The sequence below is a fragment of the Rhinoderma darwinii genome, chromosome 2 (genome assembly GCF_050947455.1).
Source record: "Rhinoderma darwinii isolate aRhiDar2 chromosome 2, aRhiDar2.hap1, whole genome shotgun sequence".
Classification (NCBI taxonomy): domain Eukaryota; kingdom Metazoa; phylum Chordata; class Amphibia; order Anura; family Rhinodermatidae; genus Rhinoderma; species Rhinoderma darwinii.
The window spans coordinates 428,131,456-428,152,027 of NC_134688.1; the positions used below are offsets into that span (position 1 = coordinate 428,131,456).

Genomic DNA, 20,572 nt, shown 5'->3' on the forward strand with positions numbered 1-20,572 from the left:
GCCCCTGTAAAAATAGCCTTTTTAAATTTTCTTGAAAATGTGAGAAATTGCTGCTAAAGTTCTAAGCCTTGTAACGTTCTAGAAAAATAAAAGGATGTTCAAAAAACGATGCCAGTCTACAGTAGACATGTGGGAAATGTTAATTAGCAATTATTTGTTGTGGTATTACTATCTGTCTTACAAGCAGATACATTTAAATTTAGAAAAATGCAAATTTTTGCCGTTTTTCACAAAATTTTGGTGTTTTTCACAATAAAATACTGAATGTATCGACAAAATTTTACCACTAACTTAAAGTATAATGTGCCACAAGAAAACAATCTCAGAATCGCTTGGATAGGTAAAAGCATTCCAAAGTTATTACCACATAAAGTGAAACATGTCAGATTTGAAAAATCGGGCTGCATCCTGAACGTGCAAACTAGTCCATGTCCTTAAGGGGTTAATCTGATCGAGCATCTGTTTGATGTACAGGAAAAACGGGTCACAGATTTTTTGGCTGCACAAGGGACCTGCACAATAAATAGATATATATTATATATTTGTGTGCTGTGTAAATTTGCAGTGCAAGGCACCTGTATACACGTTTTTGTTTCATTTTGTTGGAATGTGCTGTTCAAACTTTTGTGATTCATATATGTGGGGTTAGTGACTGCCTGCATTTTTTGTTCTTTCACTCCTCTCATTCTGCCCTGGGTGATTTTAATTAGTTTAGTGCTGGTTCCTACCATCCCCAGATATATATGCAGGCTTAGTCCCAGTTCTGGGTGTATGTGCAGAGTTGGTTCCCACCTTATAGAGGATGCCTTGTCGCGGCAAGTGGGCTCGCACAATTTGATCAAAAATCTCTCATAAAAAATTAATTGTTAAAAAAATTAAACTGGTTTTCTTTGTCCACCCATGTTTTAGTTTTTTTCAAGCATCAAGCAAATAATCTTAGGAACTCCTTTATCACAACTGTCTAAAATAAAAAAAACTGACTGGTTTCCGATTGCTCAGATTTTGTATTTCATAAATTGCTATGGAAAAATGAAAGATGCACTATAATTGCTTACTATGATGAACAAGTCCAGTTTTTATGTTAAGCTCTGTTCATATTAGCATTGGATTCCCTTTCATCGGGTTTCCATTGCTTTGCCACTACAATAATAGTGTAGCATACAATTTATGTAAGTGGAGCAGGGGCTTCATAAGCATGGCATTCAACTATATTTTTCAATGTATTTGACAGAAAACTAAAGTAAATACATTGGTAAATTTGCCCCATTGTGTCACAAAAAACTTAAATCCCAGTGACACACATAGTATCTATGTAAGGGTATGTGCACACACACTAATTACGTCCGTAATTGACGGACGTAATTCGGCCGCAAGTAGTGGACCGAACACAGTGCAGGGAGCCGGGCTCCTAGCATCATAGTTATGTACGATGCTAGGAGTCCCTGCCTCTCTGTGGAACTACTGTCCCGTACTGAAAACATGATTACAGTACGGGACAGTTGTCCTGCAGAGAGGCAGGGACTCCTAGCATCATACATAAGTATGATGCTAGGAGCCCGACTCCCTGCACTGTGTTCGGTCCGGTACTTGCGGCCGAAATACGTCCGTCAATTACGGACGTAATTAGTGTGTGTGCACATACCCTAATAAGTTATTCTACAATAAATGTTATAACTTAACAATATGATTTCTACTGTACTTGAAATGCAAAGAAAAAAAGCGGTATGGGCTAATTATTTCATCAATTTCTGGGCAGCAAAATATAACATATGTACTGTATCAAGGAACGAGTATATTAATGTATTATTGACCGTATTATAATACTATATAAATACAATTTTCATATATTTTATTTTTCAGTGTGGAAAGAAAAGACCCGTTAGCTGCCTTAGCCAGAGAATATGGAGGCTCTAAAAGAAATGCTTTGTTAAAATGGTGCCAAAAGAAAACTGAGGGGTATTCGGTGAGTTCTAAAAAATTATTCTATGCAAATTCCTTACTCGTAAAAGAGTTCCTTGACCATAAGTGATCAGCTGTAATCTGTGGGGAAACCTGGAATTGTTATATTTCCCTACAGTGCCACCACAGGAGAAATTAAGCATAACACCATTCCTATTCAAATTAATGGGTATCCATGTAATGCCGGTTTCGATCTCCTGAAATAACAGAAACCCTCGTTAGCTTGCCTCCAACACTATCAATTCCCGCCTCTTCAGAGCGCACGTAAAGTTATGCTGTCCATGTGGTACTCCACATAACATGATGAACAGCACAGAAAACAAAACCCTGATAAACCTCTAAATAGTCACCGGCCAACTATGTGGCAGAACACCTGACACTTTTGACAACACAAATATTATTTTATTTGAGTTTTATGTATCTGCTAATTTTACATACATTTTATGCAATGCACACTGATAGCTGACATTTGACCTTTCCCCCACTCTCATTCTCTTTCTTTTTCAGTATAAATGTTTGTACCATCTCTACATTCACTTATCTATATATATCTATATTGCCTGAGGAAGGAGCCGGTACGGCTCTGAAACGCATAGTTTTTATGATCACAATTAAAGAACTTTCTATTTGAATGGCCTCAGTGTCATTCTTGGACATCCAACACTGAAAACCAACATAAAGATTTTATCGGAGGGAAACCGCGCCATACGAAAGGCTGTTTTTAGCTATATTCTCCTTACAATAGCTGTAATATTACTATACCATTACTGACACAATAATGGGCCCCAACGTTCGAGTAGAAGACAACCACCATTTGAATCTGGCTTTGAAGCCAATAACTTGCCATTAGAGTCTATATATTATTGGTGGATTCATAAATAACTTGAATAAATAGCTGGTGAGTCCAAGGCGTTACTAGTGAACAAAAGCAAAGTAACCATATAAAGTCCTGTTTTTTTTTTTTTTCTTCCTTAGACGTAACATTTCTTGAGAACTTTAACCATATTTTTTTTTTAATAAAGATCAACAAACCATGAATTATTATTCAGCTAAAATGTTATTCTCGACATGAAATACTTCTTACTGATTACAATTAGAAAACCCACATCGCACTTACCATATACACGGCACCATTTATTTTTGTCATATATTCTATGCATCGGCACATACATGTTTGTATAGGTCAAGATTGAAATCGGAGGATTATTTTTGACAATGTTTTGAGATTATATAACTATTAATGAAAATCAGCGTCCAGGTGGTATTGAGACTTTTAGATGACCTGATAGTAGAGAAGCTTTTTACCATATCCAATCTATTGTTTAGGCTCTGTTCACATCTGCACTGTGAACTCCCTCTTTCAGTACTATCATAGGAGCAGAATAACGGAATTCAATGATGTGACGGATCCGTCACATGACGGACACCCAACAGCACTCGACCCCATTGACTTTAATGGGTTCCATGGGGTTTCCTTCATGGTGTCCTTCATCTATCCAGAATAAACAGCGCTATTCTTTCCAGCATTTTACACCAAATCTGTGACAAAGCCTCCTGTTGGAGCCTCCAACGCAGATGTGAGCGCAACCCTTCAGAACATGCTAAAATACATGAGGGTTGAGCTGCAGATCCCCTGACAACTGCTCTACCTCTGGCAGGTAATAAGTTGTTCTAGAAGAGCCTGTGTGCTGCTTGAAGCCTAGGGCTGTCTGTAGGCACAAGCTTAAAGAGGCTCTGTCACCACATTATAAGTGTCCTGTCTCCTATATAAGGAGATGGGCGCTGTAATGTAGGTGACAGCAGTGCTTTTTATTTTTAAAAAAACGATTTTTACCACTTTATTAGCGATTTTAGCTTTATGCTAATGAGTTGCTTAATGCCCAAGTGAGCGTATTTTTACTTTAGACCAAGTGGGCGTTGTACAGAGGAGTGTATGACCCTGACCAATCAGCGTCATGCACTCCTCTCCATTCATTTACACAGCAGCATCGCATTCTTACTAGAACACGATGTGCAGCCACATACACACACATTAACGTTAATCAAGTGTCCTGATAATGAATATACATGACCTCCAGCCTGGACGTCATGTGTATTCAGAATCCTGACACTTCTGAATCTTTTCTGTGAGATTTCCAGCAAGGGAAACAAAATCTCGTTTACATCGTAATCTCGCGTGGCTTGCTGGAATCTCACAGAAAATATTCAGAAGTGTCAGGTTTCTGAATACACATGACCGTCCAGGCTGGAGGTCATGTATATTCATTATCAGGACACTTGATTAACGTTAATGTCTGTATGTCGCAGCACATCGTGTTCTAGTAAGAACGCGATGCCGCTGTTTAAAGAGGCTCTGTCACCAGATTTTGCAACCCCTATCTCCTATTGCAGCAGATCGGCGCTGCAATGTAGATAAGAGTAACGTTTTTGTTTTGTTTTTTAAAACGAGCATTTTTGGCCAAGTTATGACAATTTTTATATTTATGCAAATGAGGCTTTCTAAAGTACAACTTGGCGTGTATTGTGTATGTACATCTGGGCGTTTTTACTTTTTACTAGCTGGGCTTTGTGAATAGAAGTGTATGATGCTGACGAATCAGCATCATCCACTTCTCTTCGTTACCACCCAGCTTCTGGCAGTGCACAGACACACAGCGTGTTCTCGAGAGATCACGCTGTGACGTCACTTCCTGCCCCAGGTCCTGCATTGTGTCGGACGAGCGAGGACACATCGGCACCAGAGGCTACAGTTGATTCTGCAGCAACATCAGCGTTTGCAGGTAAGTAGCTACATCGACTTACCTGCAAACGCCGATGCTGCTGCAGAATCAAATGTAGCCTCTGGTGCCGATGTGCCCTCGCTCGTCCGACACGATGCAGGACCTGGGGCAGGAAGTGACGTCACAGCGTGATCTCTCGAGAACATGCTGTGTGTCTGTGCACTGCCAGAAGCTGGGTGGTAACGAAGAGAGGTGGATGATGCTGATTCGTCAGCATCATACACTTCTATTCACAACGCCCAGCTAGTAAAAGAAGTAAAAACGCCCAGATGTACATACACAATACACGCCCACTTGTACTTTAGAAAGCCTCATTTGCATAAATATAAAAATGGTCATAACTTGGCCAAAAATGCTAGTTTTTAAAAAAACAAAACGTTACTCTTATCTACATTGCAGCGCCGATCTGCTGCAATAAGAGATAGGGGTTGCAAAATCTGGTGACAGAGCCTCTTTAAATGAATTGAGAGGAGTGTATGACGCTGACTGGTCACTGATTGGTCAGCGTTATACACTCCTCTGTACAACGCCCACTTGGTCGAAAGTAAAAACACGCCCAGTTGGGCATTAAGAAACTCATTAGCATAAAGCTAAAAATCGCTCATAAAGTGGTTTAAAATAGATCGTTTTTCGAAATAAAAAGCACTGCTGTCACCTACAATATAGCGCCGATCTCCTTATGTAGGAGATAGGGCACTTATAATGTGGTGACAGAGTCTCTTTAATGTGCCTGTTGGTAAATTAGGCACTGGCACCATGTTGTATTTTTGATACACTTTTTGCCTGACAGTGCAGTAATTGTATAAATGGGCTGGGAAATTGTGAATTACTGGTGATTTTAGATACGTATCAGCTTTCCATACTGATCCTTTTTTATGAGACTGGTATAAGCACCCCCCTTCCTTAGAGATCAGGAAGCAGAACTGTGAATAATACGAGCAATAGGTGAATTTTTCCCAAAAGGATTCCGTAAAACATAAAAAATAGGCAGAAAATTATTTTACGTTCCATCAAAATCTGTACATAAAAAAACGTGACTGGTTTTCCTGCCCTCCATTTCTTCCTCCAGTGTTGAAATCCAGACAGCTGAATGAAGTGATGGGGGTACATCAATTAATTACGTAACCCCTGCATTCACCAGATGGATGCCACAAGAGTGTTCTTTTGTCATCTGTTAGTATACTTTTTTTTTTTACTGTATGGAATAGCACAGTTGACCACACTGCTCCATACAGAGACATACAAACCTAAAAGCCTATGGGTGACGTATGCCTATACATCGGAAGTTCTGTCGGAGGTATGTCTGGAAGTCCTCCTGACGTATACCTCCATCGATAATTAAAATGGTTTTCACATTTTTAAAGTACTTAATAGGAGCTTTTATACATTTATTTTATTATGTCTCCTTTAACTCAAATCAAACGTGAATTTTCATGTCTTGAGTGAAGTTGAGCCTGTATTGAAGCTATAGGGGGTGCCGGGGTAGCAGCTACATGAGGGTGCCAAAAAGCCCCTCTACCAGAAGACAACCAGTATTATAAATCCCACATGGTAGGGTGGGGGGCTCGGTTACAGATTTTTAATTGTGGCCCAGGAGATCAAGTTATGCCTCAGACATGAGCACAACCTCCCACTCAATTCTGCTTTGCAGGGTTATTACATTGGACGTCCTTGAGCTGGGGATCAGACAGAACTAATGTTTAGGTGGATAAGATGGGGAAAGAAATGAACTGCCAACAAACAAAACAAAATGTCAAAAATAGATATTTTGTTGGGGAAGAAATAGTACTAGTACCCATATATTATGTATCCAGTGCATAAATGTATCACTTTATTACAGATGAAGGGTATGGAAAACTTACACAGTCTAGACTTTTACTACTTGTTAGTGCTATTGGAATCAAAAAGTAAATCTAAGTACCAGCTGAATAGTAACATCTGTCCTATCTGTCATTGCTTTACATAAAACTTTCTTTAAATTTAGAAGTCACACAAATAATAATAAATCTTATGTGTCCTGCTCTTCATATTACCAGTCATTACAAATTTTTGCATTTTTCAACCTTTTAGTTAGGAGTTGGATAAAGTGGGCAAACTTATTACATGCACAACATTGGAAAGCTAATGTAAGCAGTATTGTTCAGCATAATTTCTGTATAATTTTTTTTGGGAATATAAAATATTTATTGCATTCCATACATACATTTACTAATCAAAATGTGCTAGAACCCTGGTACAAATTGTGTAAAAAAAAAAAAAAGTTGCGTACTTGCACCAAATTTACTATGTGCTTTAGATGCTTTTTTGCACCTTCCTTGACAGTTTAAAAAGGGGGTAATGCTAAGTTTATCAATGGCATGCACCTATATTTTTGGCACAAAATACTGGTGTAAAGTACGCCAGACATTCGATGGCATGAGGAAGAGAAGATTATTATGTCTAGTGAGCTGCACCAAATTAATCATTCCGCGGCAACATTGTGATAAGTTTTGCGCAGTTTCTGCCTGTCTAGTTTTATCCTGTCTAACTTTACAACTGTATTAATAAATGTGCCCTATTGTTTTATATAAATCGTTGTTTGGCGGTGTTGAGTTTTGGAGATAACTTTCCTGTTTGGTTTTTAGAGACCTACTAAAATATTTATTTATTATCTCTTAGATGTATAGAGCTGACATATTCCTCTGTCTCATACACAGATTGCATTCCGCTTCTAGTACACAATCTTCTTCACAATCTAATTTCCCTATTCTGGAAACCCTAGGGCAATTTCATAGGAAGCCAATTAGAACTCTGATCATCACTTTACATTTTAGGTATACGTTGTTTTTTTTGTTCTTTATTTTTTTTAGATCGATGTAAAACTAGAATATACAACTTAATCAAATATATTCAAACAAATGCTAATAATTCATCCATCTGTTCATTGGCTTTGTAAATTTTTTTTACACCTTTCAACACATTAAAGGGGCTTTCCAGCCAGTAAAAATTGATGGCCTATCCTCAGGACTCCCAGGACCCTCGCCCAACAGCTGTTTTGAAGGGGATACAGCGCTCGTATGAGCGCTGCACCTCCTTCAAAACAGGAGATCGGCGTGGGGCCCAGGAGTCCTGAGGATAGGCCATACATTTTTACTGGCTGGAAAGCCCCTTTAAGCTCTGTTCACATCACGCTTTGGCTTTGTTTGGCGTGTACTCCCGGCGCTTACTCTGACTGTAGCATTGGGCCTGACACACACACCTGCTGTGCTGAAAAGTGTAGTCGACTACATTTTTCAGTATAGAGGCGTCCCTCAAAGAAACGCATACCACGCAGTATACATTTCCTTAACAACGGAGCCTACGGGCAAAGTATGAACAAACGCTGCTGGAATCTGATTGGGTGCTTTATTTCAGTGTTTATAAAAACAGTCCTCGCTGACTTGAGAGAGCGGAATTATTAGGGACTATTCACATGTGTTGCGGTATTTCTTTGTTCCACTCCTCTGACCGAGCAGAACAAGGGAATATAGGAAGCAATAGTTCATTTGCACAACAGATACTGTCGGCGCCCGACAGAACCCATTGACTTCAAAGGGTTCCATCGGGGTGTCCATGATTTTACCGTAAACAATAGCGCAACTCAAATGTGAACAGCCCCTTAGTGTTTTTGTTGTAGGAAATCTATTCACTTAGATTTCTAAACAAACTTTGTATAAAGTTGTTCGGGCTTATGCGAACTACAAAGCCATGTACATGGACTCTGAATGGCAGCACACAGAGTGCCTACGGGTCCATTAACCTGTTGTGTGCCACTATATGATACCTCTGTGAAGGAACGTATTTTCCCCTAGAAGCAATACATTTATGAAGGAATATCTTCGTAATTTGGCTTGCAATGGAGAATGCTATGGTTGCTATATTGCAGATCTTTTATGTTTTTATTATAATTGTTTTTTTTTTTTGTTTTGTTTTTTGTTTTTTTTTACTTCGACTATCCACGTAACAAAAATCTTCGTATACAGAATAAACTAATGCTTCCTGTTTTCTGCAGCTCACTAGACAGTTTTGCTGTATAGACTGTAAAGAGTAATCTCAACATTAGAGGATGGATGAGGCAATGACCGTTCTATTATACTGGTGGAGATCTAGATAAGGCAGGATAGTAACATTCTACTGTGGTTGTACGCTAACCACTTCTAACATAAAATAACTGTATGCTTCTTCCCTCCAGGTCCCCTCACCTAGCGCTGCGTCACAAACAACGTCCTGACGCTGCTTGGCGTTCGTATGTTGTATGAGCCGCAACATGGTGAGGGAAACCTGGGGGGCATAAGCGAAGAGGAGCGCTGAGGTAAGAATACATGTTTTACTTATTTATTTTTATCCAATGGGGGGGGGGGTAGGCTGATTTTAGGGGGCAAGGTATGGTGCCCTGCACAGGCCTCTATCTTACTATGCCCCACAGAGTGAAATCTACGCCAGCTAGATTTCCCCTATAATTTCCGCCAGTTTTCTGGCATAAATTATAATACATTTTCTCGTCCCTTTTTGTCAAGCCATCCCCCTTTTTACAAAAGTCGCGATGGTGGTGTAAAAAAAGGCCCTTTTGTGCCTTTTCTACCCCAGAAAACTAGTGTATAAAGGTTGATAAATTCTCCCCAATATTTCTCTTCTATAGACTTCCATCTAATTAAGGAAATTAAAATGATATGCTTGAGACTGTGCCTTTAAGTTGGAACTAGAAGGCAAAATGTTGCATTGGATAGCAGTGAAATTACTTAGTGATATGGCTTTCTAATTTCTCATTCTGTAGGTTCCCCACATGATACATTTTAGCTGCTTTCCACTCTAATTCTACTTAATTATGATTGATGATCAATTTCTAGTAGATTTTCTTCTAAAGCAATTATCATTAATTATCTTTTATGAGTATTCACATCCTTATGAAACGTTTTTTTTTTTTGGGGGGGGGGGGGGGGTTTCTTGCAAGAACTAAAAATACATGCAGCAAATTTTGTGTGACCTCAACCTATTTTCTATGTAAATGAGCAAAATAATTAACAGTGAACAAAAACAAACGTTTTTAATTAAAAATAGGATTATCTGATTATTGACAACTACAGTGGTATATGCAATGCACATCATGAAAATTTGTATAAGCGTTCTACTAGATGAAAGGAGTCAGCGTGAAACCAGTATGTCGTTTACAAATATTCTCTCTGCGTTCTCTACAGCAACATTTTTTGCTGCTATTCTAACAGTGATTGAATGAATTTTCACACATACATACATACATTATATTCTTGGTATGCAGGGCCATATGGAAAAGGACACTGGTGGGACTGATGGACACATCCCACGTAGAGAAGTTTCATTAAAACAAACAGGACGCTTGGGATGTTCTACATAAAAGCCATTACATCACAGGCTGCGTGTGGAGAGTGGAAAAGAGCAGCCTTGTTTTCCTGACTGGCCGTCTTATGTCACATCCCAAGGGATAGTTCTCTGATAAAGACGTGTATCTCATCAGGTGCTGCCTCTTGCGGATATCTAGCCGTTCCTCTTCTGTAGGAATTCAGGGGACAATACATTAATTATATGATTATATTCCATTACATGAACAATAGATATATTTGATCTCTTCTTGCCTAATGTTAAATAAAAATCATGGTTTTAGAAATTGGTGATATATTTAACTAAATGCTAAACGCTAAAACTTAAATGATCTAAAATATTTTGAATTCAAATAATTCTAATGTTAAAGGACTTTACTGGAACTTTGATGGCCTATCCTTGAACACCCTCACCGATCAACTGACTTCATTTTTTACCAGGCACAGCCCCGTACATTTGGTAATGGTTGTGCCTAGTATTGCAACTCGGTCTTATTCACTTCAATGGGACTGATCCTGCAGTACCAGGTACAGCCACTACTAAATGCATGGTGCTGATTCATGTAAACAATGAACGAGATGCGGTACTGACCAGAGCGCAGCGGCCCCTTCACTTTGCTGATTGGTGGGTGTGCAGGGAAAGGATAGGAGTAAGGATAGGCCATTAATATCGAAGTCACTTTTAAAAGGGTGTCCGCTGTTTACCATCCTATTTAATTAGAACTTGCACACGAAAATAAACTTATCAGTTATCCTGCTGCTATGACCACCAGTGCAGTGTAAAATTATCCTGCAGGGCCACCTTTAGGGGACACTATGCATTACAAAGCTCCCTTTGAAATCAATGGGATATCGGTGTAATGCATGGAAATGCTGGGTCCTCCAGAGAGAGCGAGAGAGACACTCCTTCTAGACACTTATTGCTCCAGCTAATTGATGAGGGTCCTGAATGGGAAAGCCCCCTGTATTAACTCAGAATGCCCAATTAGGGTATTTGAAAATAGGTTTTATAGACCACTCCTTTAAAATGAAGTGATCGCAAAGTTTTTGATGACAACTCTAATGGACTTAAAGAGGCTCTGTCACCATATTTTGCAACCCCTATCTGCTATTGCAGCAGATCGGCGCTGCAATGTAAATTACAGTAACGTTTTTATTTTTAAAAAACGAGCATTTTTGGCCAAGTTATGACCATTTTCGTATTTATGCAAATGAGGCTTGCAAAAGTCCAAGTGGGTGTGTTTAAAAGTAAAAGTACAACTGGGCGTGTATTATGTGCGTACATCGGGGCGTGTTTACTACTTTTACTAGCTGGGCTAGTTCTGATGAGAAGTATCATCCACTTCTCTTCAGAACGCCCAGCTTCTGGCAGTGCAGACACAGCCGTGTTCTCGAGAGATCACGCTGTGTCGTCACTCACAGGTCCTGCATCGTGTCAGACGAGCGAGGACACATCGACACCAGAGGCTACAGATGATTCTGCAGCAGCATCGGCGTTTGCAGGTAAGTCGATGTAGCTACTTACCTGCAAATGCTGATGCTGCTGCAGAATCAACTGTAGCCTCTGGTGCCGACACGATGCAGGACCTGTGAGTGACGTCACAGATCTGCACTGCCAGAAGCTGGGCGTTCTGAAGAGAAGTGGATGATACTTCTCATCAGAAAGCCCAGCTAGTAAAAGTAGTAAACACGCCCCGATGTAACACACATAATACACGCCCAGTTGGACTTTTACTTTTCAACACGCCCAGTTGTACTTTTGCAAGCCTCATTTGCATAAATACGAAAATGGTCATAACTTGGCCAAAAATGCTCGTTTTTAAAAAATAAAAACGTTACTGTAATCTACATTGCAGCGCCGATCTGCTGCAATAGCAGATAGGGGTTGCAAAATCTGGTGACAGAGCCTCTTTAAAGAGAACCTTTCACCTGCCCCCTACATGTGCAGCATGTAATTGGCAGGGCTTCAAAAACACTCTCACTTTAAAAAAAATTCCTATCTTCCTCTGTTATTTACATATCGGTGCCGTTATATTTGGCGCCCGATATGTAAATAACCCCCTGAACTGTCAATGGGGCGTTTCTATCTAACTAAATAGCAAGGGGGTGTGATGTCTCCGCCCTGACACTGTCCAATCAGCTACGGACCGTGTCAGGGCGGCTTGCGCTGTGTTTCCTCCCACACACAGACTGGTGATTCTGCAGAGAGCACTCTCTCTGTCTGTGTTCGCGGGAGGGAACACAGCTCAAGCCGCCCTGACAATGTCTGTAGCTGATTGGACAGTGTCAGAGCGAAGACATCACGCCCCCTTGCTTATTTACATATCGGGCGCCAAATATAACGGCACCGATATGTAAATAACGGAGGAAGTTAGAAAAATTATTTCAAGTGCCCCAGAGTTCGTGAAGCCCTGCCTATTACATGCTGCACATGTTTTAGCAGGTAAAAGGTTCTCTTTACTGTCCTTTTTACATGGCTAGATTTCCTGGCCGGTAACTAGTGCAGATCTATGATCTGTCGGATGGTGCTCTATTGCTTCATTTAGATGGACCAATAATCGTAAGGATGCAAATGAATGGTGTTGGTTCACATACAGTTTGCAACTTGTTGGAAGCAAATCCCATTTACATTAAGAGAGATTTGCTTGCGCCTAACAGGTTTTCTTTTTGCTGCTTAAAAGATGTGATCAGCCGATAAACGAGCATTAGCTCGCTTGTCGACTGGCCGCTGCCATATTTACACTGGGCAATGATTGGGAGCGAGCGAACGCTCGCTCATTTGAATAATCATCTGCCTGTGTAAAAGGGTCTTTAAATTTACTGCCAAAAAACCCATCCCAGTATTTACCTGCAATGTATACATTTAATTTCTTTGGAAAAAAAAATTCCCAATGTTTTTAGTTTTTTGTTTTTGTTTTTTTGCTCTTAACAAATGTATTTTCTCTCTACTTATTTACTCATTGTATATTATATTGATGCTCCTTTTATATTGGTGGTATTGTAAATGCCGAAAGATTTCATCTATTCACTCCTCCATTATTTTTGTAATCATATAACACGCACAGGAGTCTGGACTGAAAAGATATTAAGAACAATTACTGCCAGGAACATATGGAATAATTAGTTTTGTACAATTAAGAATAATTACATATCAAACCAAATAAGCAATGATTGTAGCATTTTCATTGCACACCTGAGCCCATGAAGAAGAGCACAAGGCAATGAAGAGTCGGGGACGTGACTGTAGAGCCTCTGACCCCTGTGTTGTTTACATCAGTCTGTTTTTCAATTATGGCTTCCTAGAAAACAAAAGGAAATTCGTTTCATTGAAAAGTCGAGCTTGAACCAATTAAACAGACAGCTCTCGATGAGAAGACTAACATCTCCTGTATCATTTCACCTGCGGATGTGGGAGCAGCTCCCAAGTGAAGGGTTTTTAACTTAAGTATGTTTCGTTTGCTTGAGAAATCCAGTATCATTTTGCAAGGAAAAGTTTTACAGTAAATGAAAAATATATTTATATTTAAAATCTGAAATATATATATATATATATTATTATGACCATGCTGCCCGACCAGGTTTATACAGTGGTGATAATGGCGCATTTGTTACCCACCTCACGATCACAGCCCAAAAATGCATAACGAAAAGCACATACTTTTTTCACTTTTCCTCTATATTTTATATGCAGGGGAGTTGCTGTAAAAAACAAAACCTCCTCAAACAAGAGAAATTTGCCTGGAAACATGTAGGTGTCGTGGGTATCTTGCTTCACGGCTGATACCTACCAACATCTATTTGGCACAAGACTACAATACCTAATTGCAAAGTGTCCAGTATGATTCTACTAGAACAAATGTTTTACGTTGGCTCGTGACACGTTTCCTATTGTGGCCACCAGATGGTGCCACATTAATGTAATTCTCTACCACCTGGCAACACATCATCCCAATCACAAAGAATAAATCAGCTGTTAGGTTGGTGCCTTCTACTAGGGCCAGATTATAGCATGGGTAAAGGGGGCAATAGGGCCGCTATCATTTACAGGCCTTTACCACTCCATTCCCACCACACACAGCCTGCTGTAAACCTCCTCTGTAGAAGTTCCTTGTAAAGTCATAGTCCCAGCATTGGTATTATTTAGGGCTCATCCGTGTGCTGTGCGTTGAAACAACGCACTGTACACGGACCCATTGACTTTAATGGGGTTATTCACGCATGTGTGAGTTTTTGAACGCAGCAAGTTTCCGTTGCGTAAAACTCACTACATGTCCGATATTGGTCTTCTACGCAATGCTACTGTTCCTTGGCTTTCCTATCCCTAAGGGTCTGTAGGCTAAACATATACTTTTTGTAGAGCGATGCCTCCAATTTCAACTCTCGGGCAGCAGTTGCAGTCCATAGGATTCCATGGGTTTCATTTATATGAAATTTTCTTTCAACTGTCACATGACAAATGTGGGGTGAAAAAAGTTGTATGCAAATTGAACGAAAGGCAGAATTATCTATTGTTCTGTGCACTAAAAGTAACTCGCTTAACCGTCTGGTTGGTATGAGCAATAGGAATAATGATAATGACATTAAAGTAGTATTAATATTGAATGAAAAGAATACAATAAAATCTGTCAGAGGCTTGGATCTAAGAGGAGCAGCACTTTAATGAAAGATGTGGGACCACCACCTATCAGACATTTATAGCATACAGTATACTATGGTTTTGCCATAAATGTCTCTTGGTGGAATACCCCTTTAAGTATTGTGGAATCTCAATATATGCTTGATTATAATATGCATGTATTACTTGCTTTAGCATTATTATCATATTTTATAGCAGCTGCAACCCAGCTGTAATCCAGGAACAAGCTCATTGCTCAGGGGAGACATAAGAAAGCTGCCAACAAACTCGCTGATGGGAACCAACGGCAGTTGTGTAATAACGGCGCTTCCCGATCTCTCCAGTATTATAGAAGTTCAGCTAAACTGTTATGGATGTGTTGGGGATGTCAACTGCTTCTAATAGCAAACGGCGGCAGGATTGTGTATACAGCACCCGGCATAAGTAATGTCATATATTTACAACAATTACTGAGCATATTTATTGTGCTGTAAATTGGTCTTTAAATGTAGAGTCATACTTTAGAGAAGGTTATTTCACTGTGGTGGGTGATTTATGTTATACTTAATATTACTCTCTTGTTTTTTGTGTTTTTTTTGGGGTTTTTATTACCATGGGATCTGTTTCAGAATCTGCCTCGGGCATGAAATATCAAAGTCTTTTAAATGAGAATCGCTGCACTGGAGAACATGTTGAATTAATGTAAGACAGGCTGGCAAAGCTAAAGTTGGCAGGGGTCAACAGCCAAGGAATGTTCGGACTGTGCCTGTGCCTTCGCAGATAAATAGCCTTGCAGAGGATGAGTTTCCCGCTCTGTATTATCAGAAGGAAGAAAGAATGTGGATTAAAGTTGTACAATCCAGAGCGGAAATTATTCTTCTTATCCAGTTTTTGTCTTTTCTGTGGTTATTTTATTATTTTAGACACAACATCCTGCCTAAAAAAAAAAGCTCCCCTTCCATTTTTTTTGCTACAATATATGTATTTACTTCTAACATGCTTAGATCATTACAAATGAGAAAAAAAATCTATTTATTGCATATGAGAATGCAGTCCATCAATTGGATGTGAACCACGGACATGTCTCATTGAGGTTATTAGTTCATAGTGAGAAGTACATTATTTTCTACAAAATAACGCTGCACTATATAAGGGAAACATGTGAGCAGGAACTCAACCGTACAGAACACGTGCTGACCCATGACCAGCCGCACTGCGTGTTTATTCTATACGCTTTTACCCTCATCTGTTTTTGCAATCATTTTAGCCAAGACCGACAAGAGGAAACCTTGTGTTTACAACAGAATAACAAAAACAAGCGTTTCCTCAGTGTAAATGAGAAGCCGTGATGCATACACTATAGCATGGGCCCATATATTCATTGTTTTTATGTCTGTAGGCCAAATTGTCAAACTATACTTCAATGATGAGTTGCAAAATAAGGTAGACTGCTAAAAATAGGATCTCCGCTATTTACGGTGTGCACTTTTGTCCTTGCAACAGTAAGGCCCCATGCACACGAATGTGCTTTTGCAGCCACAATTCCCCCGAAAATCCACGGGAGAATTGCTGCCCCATTCATTTCTTTGGGGCCATGCACACGACCGTACTTTTACGGTCTGTGCATGGCCCGGGAGCCCGCACCGCAGAAAGAACTGACCTGTCTTCTTACGGCCGTCTTCTGCGGTCCGGGCCAATTGAAAATAATGGCCACGGCCGTGTGCATGTCCCGCGATTTGCGGGCGGCTCGTGGCTGACAGTCCGCAGTCGGCCGACCCGAAAACTACGGCCGTGCACATGGCTACGGTCGTGTGTATGAGGCCTAAGACATGGGGCAACTATAAATGTTCGCTATAATTGGCATACTGTACCCCTCAAGGATTAGTCTCGTTGCGTCTTTGACGTGTTTGTTCTTCCTTTTCCCCCCACAATTACTTCATGTATTCTGCTTCATCTCTAACACGAACACCACTTCTTTAGTAATACATTCACCACTTGGTATTCCATCACCGCCCTATCCCAGTCGTAACATTTCCCTCCCATTACCACTCTAGTAGTCCATCATTCCCTCCACCACTTTAGTATCATATAGTTCCTTCATCCTTGATGTAGCACATCCACCCTGTAGTTACTTACCCTCACAGCCCTAGTACCCCACCTCCCCTGTAGTAACACACTTCAAACCCCCTCATCTCTGGATAAAGCCCCCCTACCCACAAGAAAGTGGAAAGATTAAATTTTTTAGTAGTGGTCGGTACTAAAGCGTCAAATTATGTTTCACCATTTTCATCATGAATTCACCAACTTCCATTGGAATTTGTCAGAATTGTGGAAACTGATCCCAGTGTGACTTTAGGCTGGGCTTTTCTTTTTACAATAGAGACCAGCTAGGAACATGCATGGAGTGGGGGCAGGGTTTGAAGCATTTTTGTCTTTAATTCCAGCATCCTTGTGTGCTAGTAATTCTTATAATCCACTTACTATAGATGTCAATATTTTAAAATTATTTGCAAGGAGTCTTTCAGAGGTGTAGATCGAAGTCCTTGGGCCTAGATGCAAAATCTGTATTACGGTCCCCGAAAAGTCACTATATACAGTATTGCTGTTCTCTTATGTGATAGAAGGGCATGGGGCCACCACTGCACCTCCTATAGCTATACCACTGGGTGTTTTATTTCTGATACTGGACAAGCCTTCAACTTTTCATTCTAGGTCATCAATTGATTACTCCGTTTTTAAGTGTAAAATCTTTTAAATACATAGGGGACTTAAAAACGATGGGAGAATTTAAGTTTTAGCAATGATTTGTGCCTCAAAATACTAAGGAAACAACAGGGACAATTCCAGGGACAGAAGTTTCCATTTTATGAACCTTAGGGACAGTGGTAAAAAAAAACCCAGAGGATGTGATGGTTGTAAGTATGTTTTCAAACACCGGTTTAGATCAGCACAGACCCTAAATAGAGTAAGATTATAGTTATAGTCGCTGGTCTTCAATAATATCCTCCTGCCGGATAGTCATAGAACTGACCATTTTCTGATCTCGCAGTGCAGAACTGAGTATTTATAGTTACTTCAAGCTGTTTTACTGTATAAGGCCCCATGCACACGACCGTGCCTGTAATCCCGGTCCGTGATTACAGGCACGGCCGACGCCGGCAGCCATCCGCATTTGCGGGCCGTGCTCCCTTAAAAAGCAGAAAATAGCACATATCCTATCTTTTGCTGAGCCTTTCTACGGCACAGACACATTCCTGTAAATATACGGAAAAGTATCCGTGGACAGTAGAAATGCATGGGTCCGTAATTACAGTCCGTAATTCTATGGTCGTGTGCATGGGGCCTAAGATGTAGCCTGGTCTGGCATAGCATTTACTTCTGGAAAACCAACTGATGATCTCCTCCAACAAAATACGATACTGCAGTTTTATGAAATAGAAACCTTAAGCGATAACACCTCCTGCAGTCAAACGTAAAGCTACAGTATGTGTAAATATAAAGTGGTTTATTGGCACTTTTTTTTTTTTTTTTTTTTTTTGGTTTTTTTTACCCTCATCATTGTTTTGCTTCGAAATGGGTTTGTCACCTGAACGTGAAATCCTAGATAATATACATACTGTACATAACATAAATATTCTGTGTCTTAGAAATAGCCCATGTGTTCAATGAAAAACAACACTTCTTTCATGAGGAGGGATCTTTTTGACAGTTCCTGTACAAGTACATGGTCTAGAAGGACTTCCCCAGCTGGTAGTGGGTCCTAAGGACAATGCTGCCTTCTCTCTAGTGAACTATCTGGCTCACTAGTGATCATCAGCCTGCATCTTCAAGTAGTGTAAGCCATGTGTGCTCTTCTAGAAGTATAAAGCACAATTTTTGCAGTACGCGCAGCACTACATACAGTCATTTTCATGTGTACTGTTCAGTCAACAGCTTTTTTTTTTTTTTTTTCTTAAAACCAGTTTGTTGGCCCATTATAGTCAGTTCCCACTTGCCATGATTGTTTCAGTTGATTGGCATTAGTCCTAGTATAATGACTAGGATATCAATATGTAGTATTCATGAGGACCTCTCTACTCCCCTGAGATGTCTGTTTTAGAAAAAAATTGTATTCCCTATATGATACCAATTCTGCAGCATCTTTTCTTAGAACTATGTGTTGTGCTGTTCGCCTGTTATTCCACCTACAAATTTATCAATAAATTGACAACTGGGTGTTACTAGTTGCGGGTGTGTCTTTACGCAGTCTGACACTGTCCAATCCGTTCGTGCAGTCTCAGACTGTTTAGAGACACGCCCCTTTGACCAGAGGAATGGTAACACCCAGTTCTCAATTTATTCATACATTTCTAAAAGGAATAACAGAGGAACGGCGCCACGTAATGGTCTAAGAAAAGATGCTACAGAATTGTTGTTTTATGGGGACTACAAGTGTTCACTAAAATAGACATGTCAGGGGAGGTGACGGATCCTCTTCAAAGCATGCTATTAAACAAGGTTCCAGCTGCTTTGTCCCACATTGTCGTTGTTATGAGGCAGTTAGAAATAGATTCTGGAAACCAACTGTAGTGATGATCCATTCTGTAGGTCATGTCTGGATTATAGTTTGTTTCACCATTTCTGTATTGTTATACTGTTGGAAAAACTTTGCAACCTGTGTAAAAGCTAATTTGTCTTGACCGTTGGGAAAGGTTAATGAGATCATCACTTCCTCAAATGTACTAGCAAATTGACAATTAACATGGATCATGCTACCTGTAAGATTACTAACAAACGTCAACTGTATTGCTCTATTTAGTAAATCCATCATGAAACCATGGTTATTGTCTTGTCTCTCTAAATGTATGTGTCACACTACTGTATACTGTGAGGTATATGGAGCAGAGATTATTCTGCCCGTTAACTGTTTCTTTGTGTGTGTGTGTGTGTGGTAACGTATGAATGTACCAGTTAGTATAAAATATACAAAGTATAGTTAACGGGGTTGCCTCATAAAGACCATCCATGCCCATATTCCCTATTAGGACATATGTACGTAATAAAGGGGGGGTCCCCTGCTTGGAAACTCCATCTATGAACCAGAATTGCGCTTTGTAATGCTGCAATGCTACATAAATAAGTGGCCAGATGTGACTTCCTGGAAGATAACCGCTCATTTTCGGTACTAGAGAAGCCCGACTCGTGTCTTGGTGCAAAAAATCCTTTAATGGGTGTAAATAAATATGCATGTTGCGTCTTACACCGCCAGTGTGCGCCATTTAAATCTTTGGAAAAACTGTTTTGCAATATACAATAGTTAAAAGTTGTTTTGAGCTAGCCAATAGTTTCTTAGCTTATAAGTTTTGTATGCACTTTATGAATGAGGAGCATTCATGTAAGGCACTGGGTAGGTCTAAGTCAGATGTGCCCACGCATTTTTAGGTTGCAAACTACCGTCAAATAAGACGTGCTGTTGAGCCACACTGAATAATAAAAGGTCAAAAGCCAGTTAAAGATATGACCGTTGTATGGCTCTTAAGCGTTAAGGTCCTCTTACGTCGGCCGGTGCAATGAGCGCCGATTAACGAGACAGCTCCAGTTACAAGGAGCTATGTATGGGAACAAGCGCTCGTTACTCTGATCGCTCGTCCCCATACATTATTATCATGTCGGTAGCGCGTCTCATTGTTTACAGAGGGAGATGTGCTGCCGACAACGATATTTCAGTTTTTTAAAACACTACGATCGGCAGATGAACGAGCATTTGCCCGTCCATCTGCTGATTGCTGCCCTGTTTACATAGGGCAATTATCGTCAACAAGTGGTCTATGAAAAATCGTTTGCCCAATAATTGGCCCCTGTAAAAG

General features: G+C 40.1%; 1 protein-coding gene across 3 annotated transcripts in view; it reads left to right on the forward strand.

The window, feature by feature from the left end:
- SPECC1 (sperm antigen with calponin homology and coiled-coil domains 1) overlaps positions 1-20,572 on the forward strand; it is a 371,633-nt gene that overhangs the window by 311,385 nt on the left and 39,676 nt on the right. For all 3 annotated transcript variants that reach the window (XM_075854361.1, XM_075854362.1, XM_075854363.1), the window contains one exon: positions 1,861-1,963. In XM_075854361.1, the coding sequence (XP_075710476.1) occupies positions 1,861-1,963 (103 nt within the window). The remainder of the gene's footprint in view (positions 1-1,860; positions 1,964-20,572) is intronic.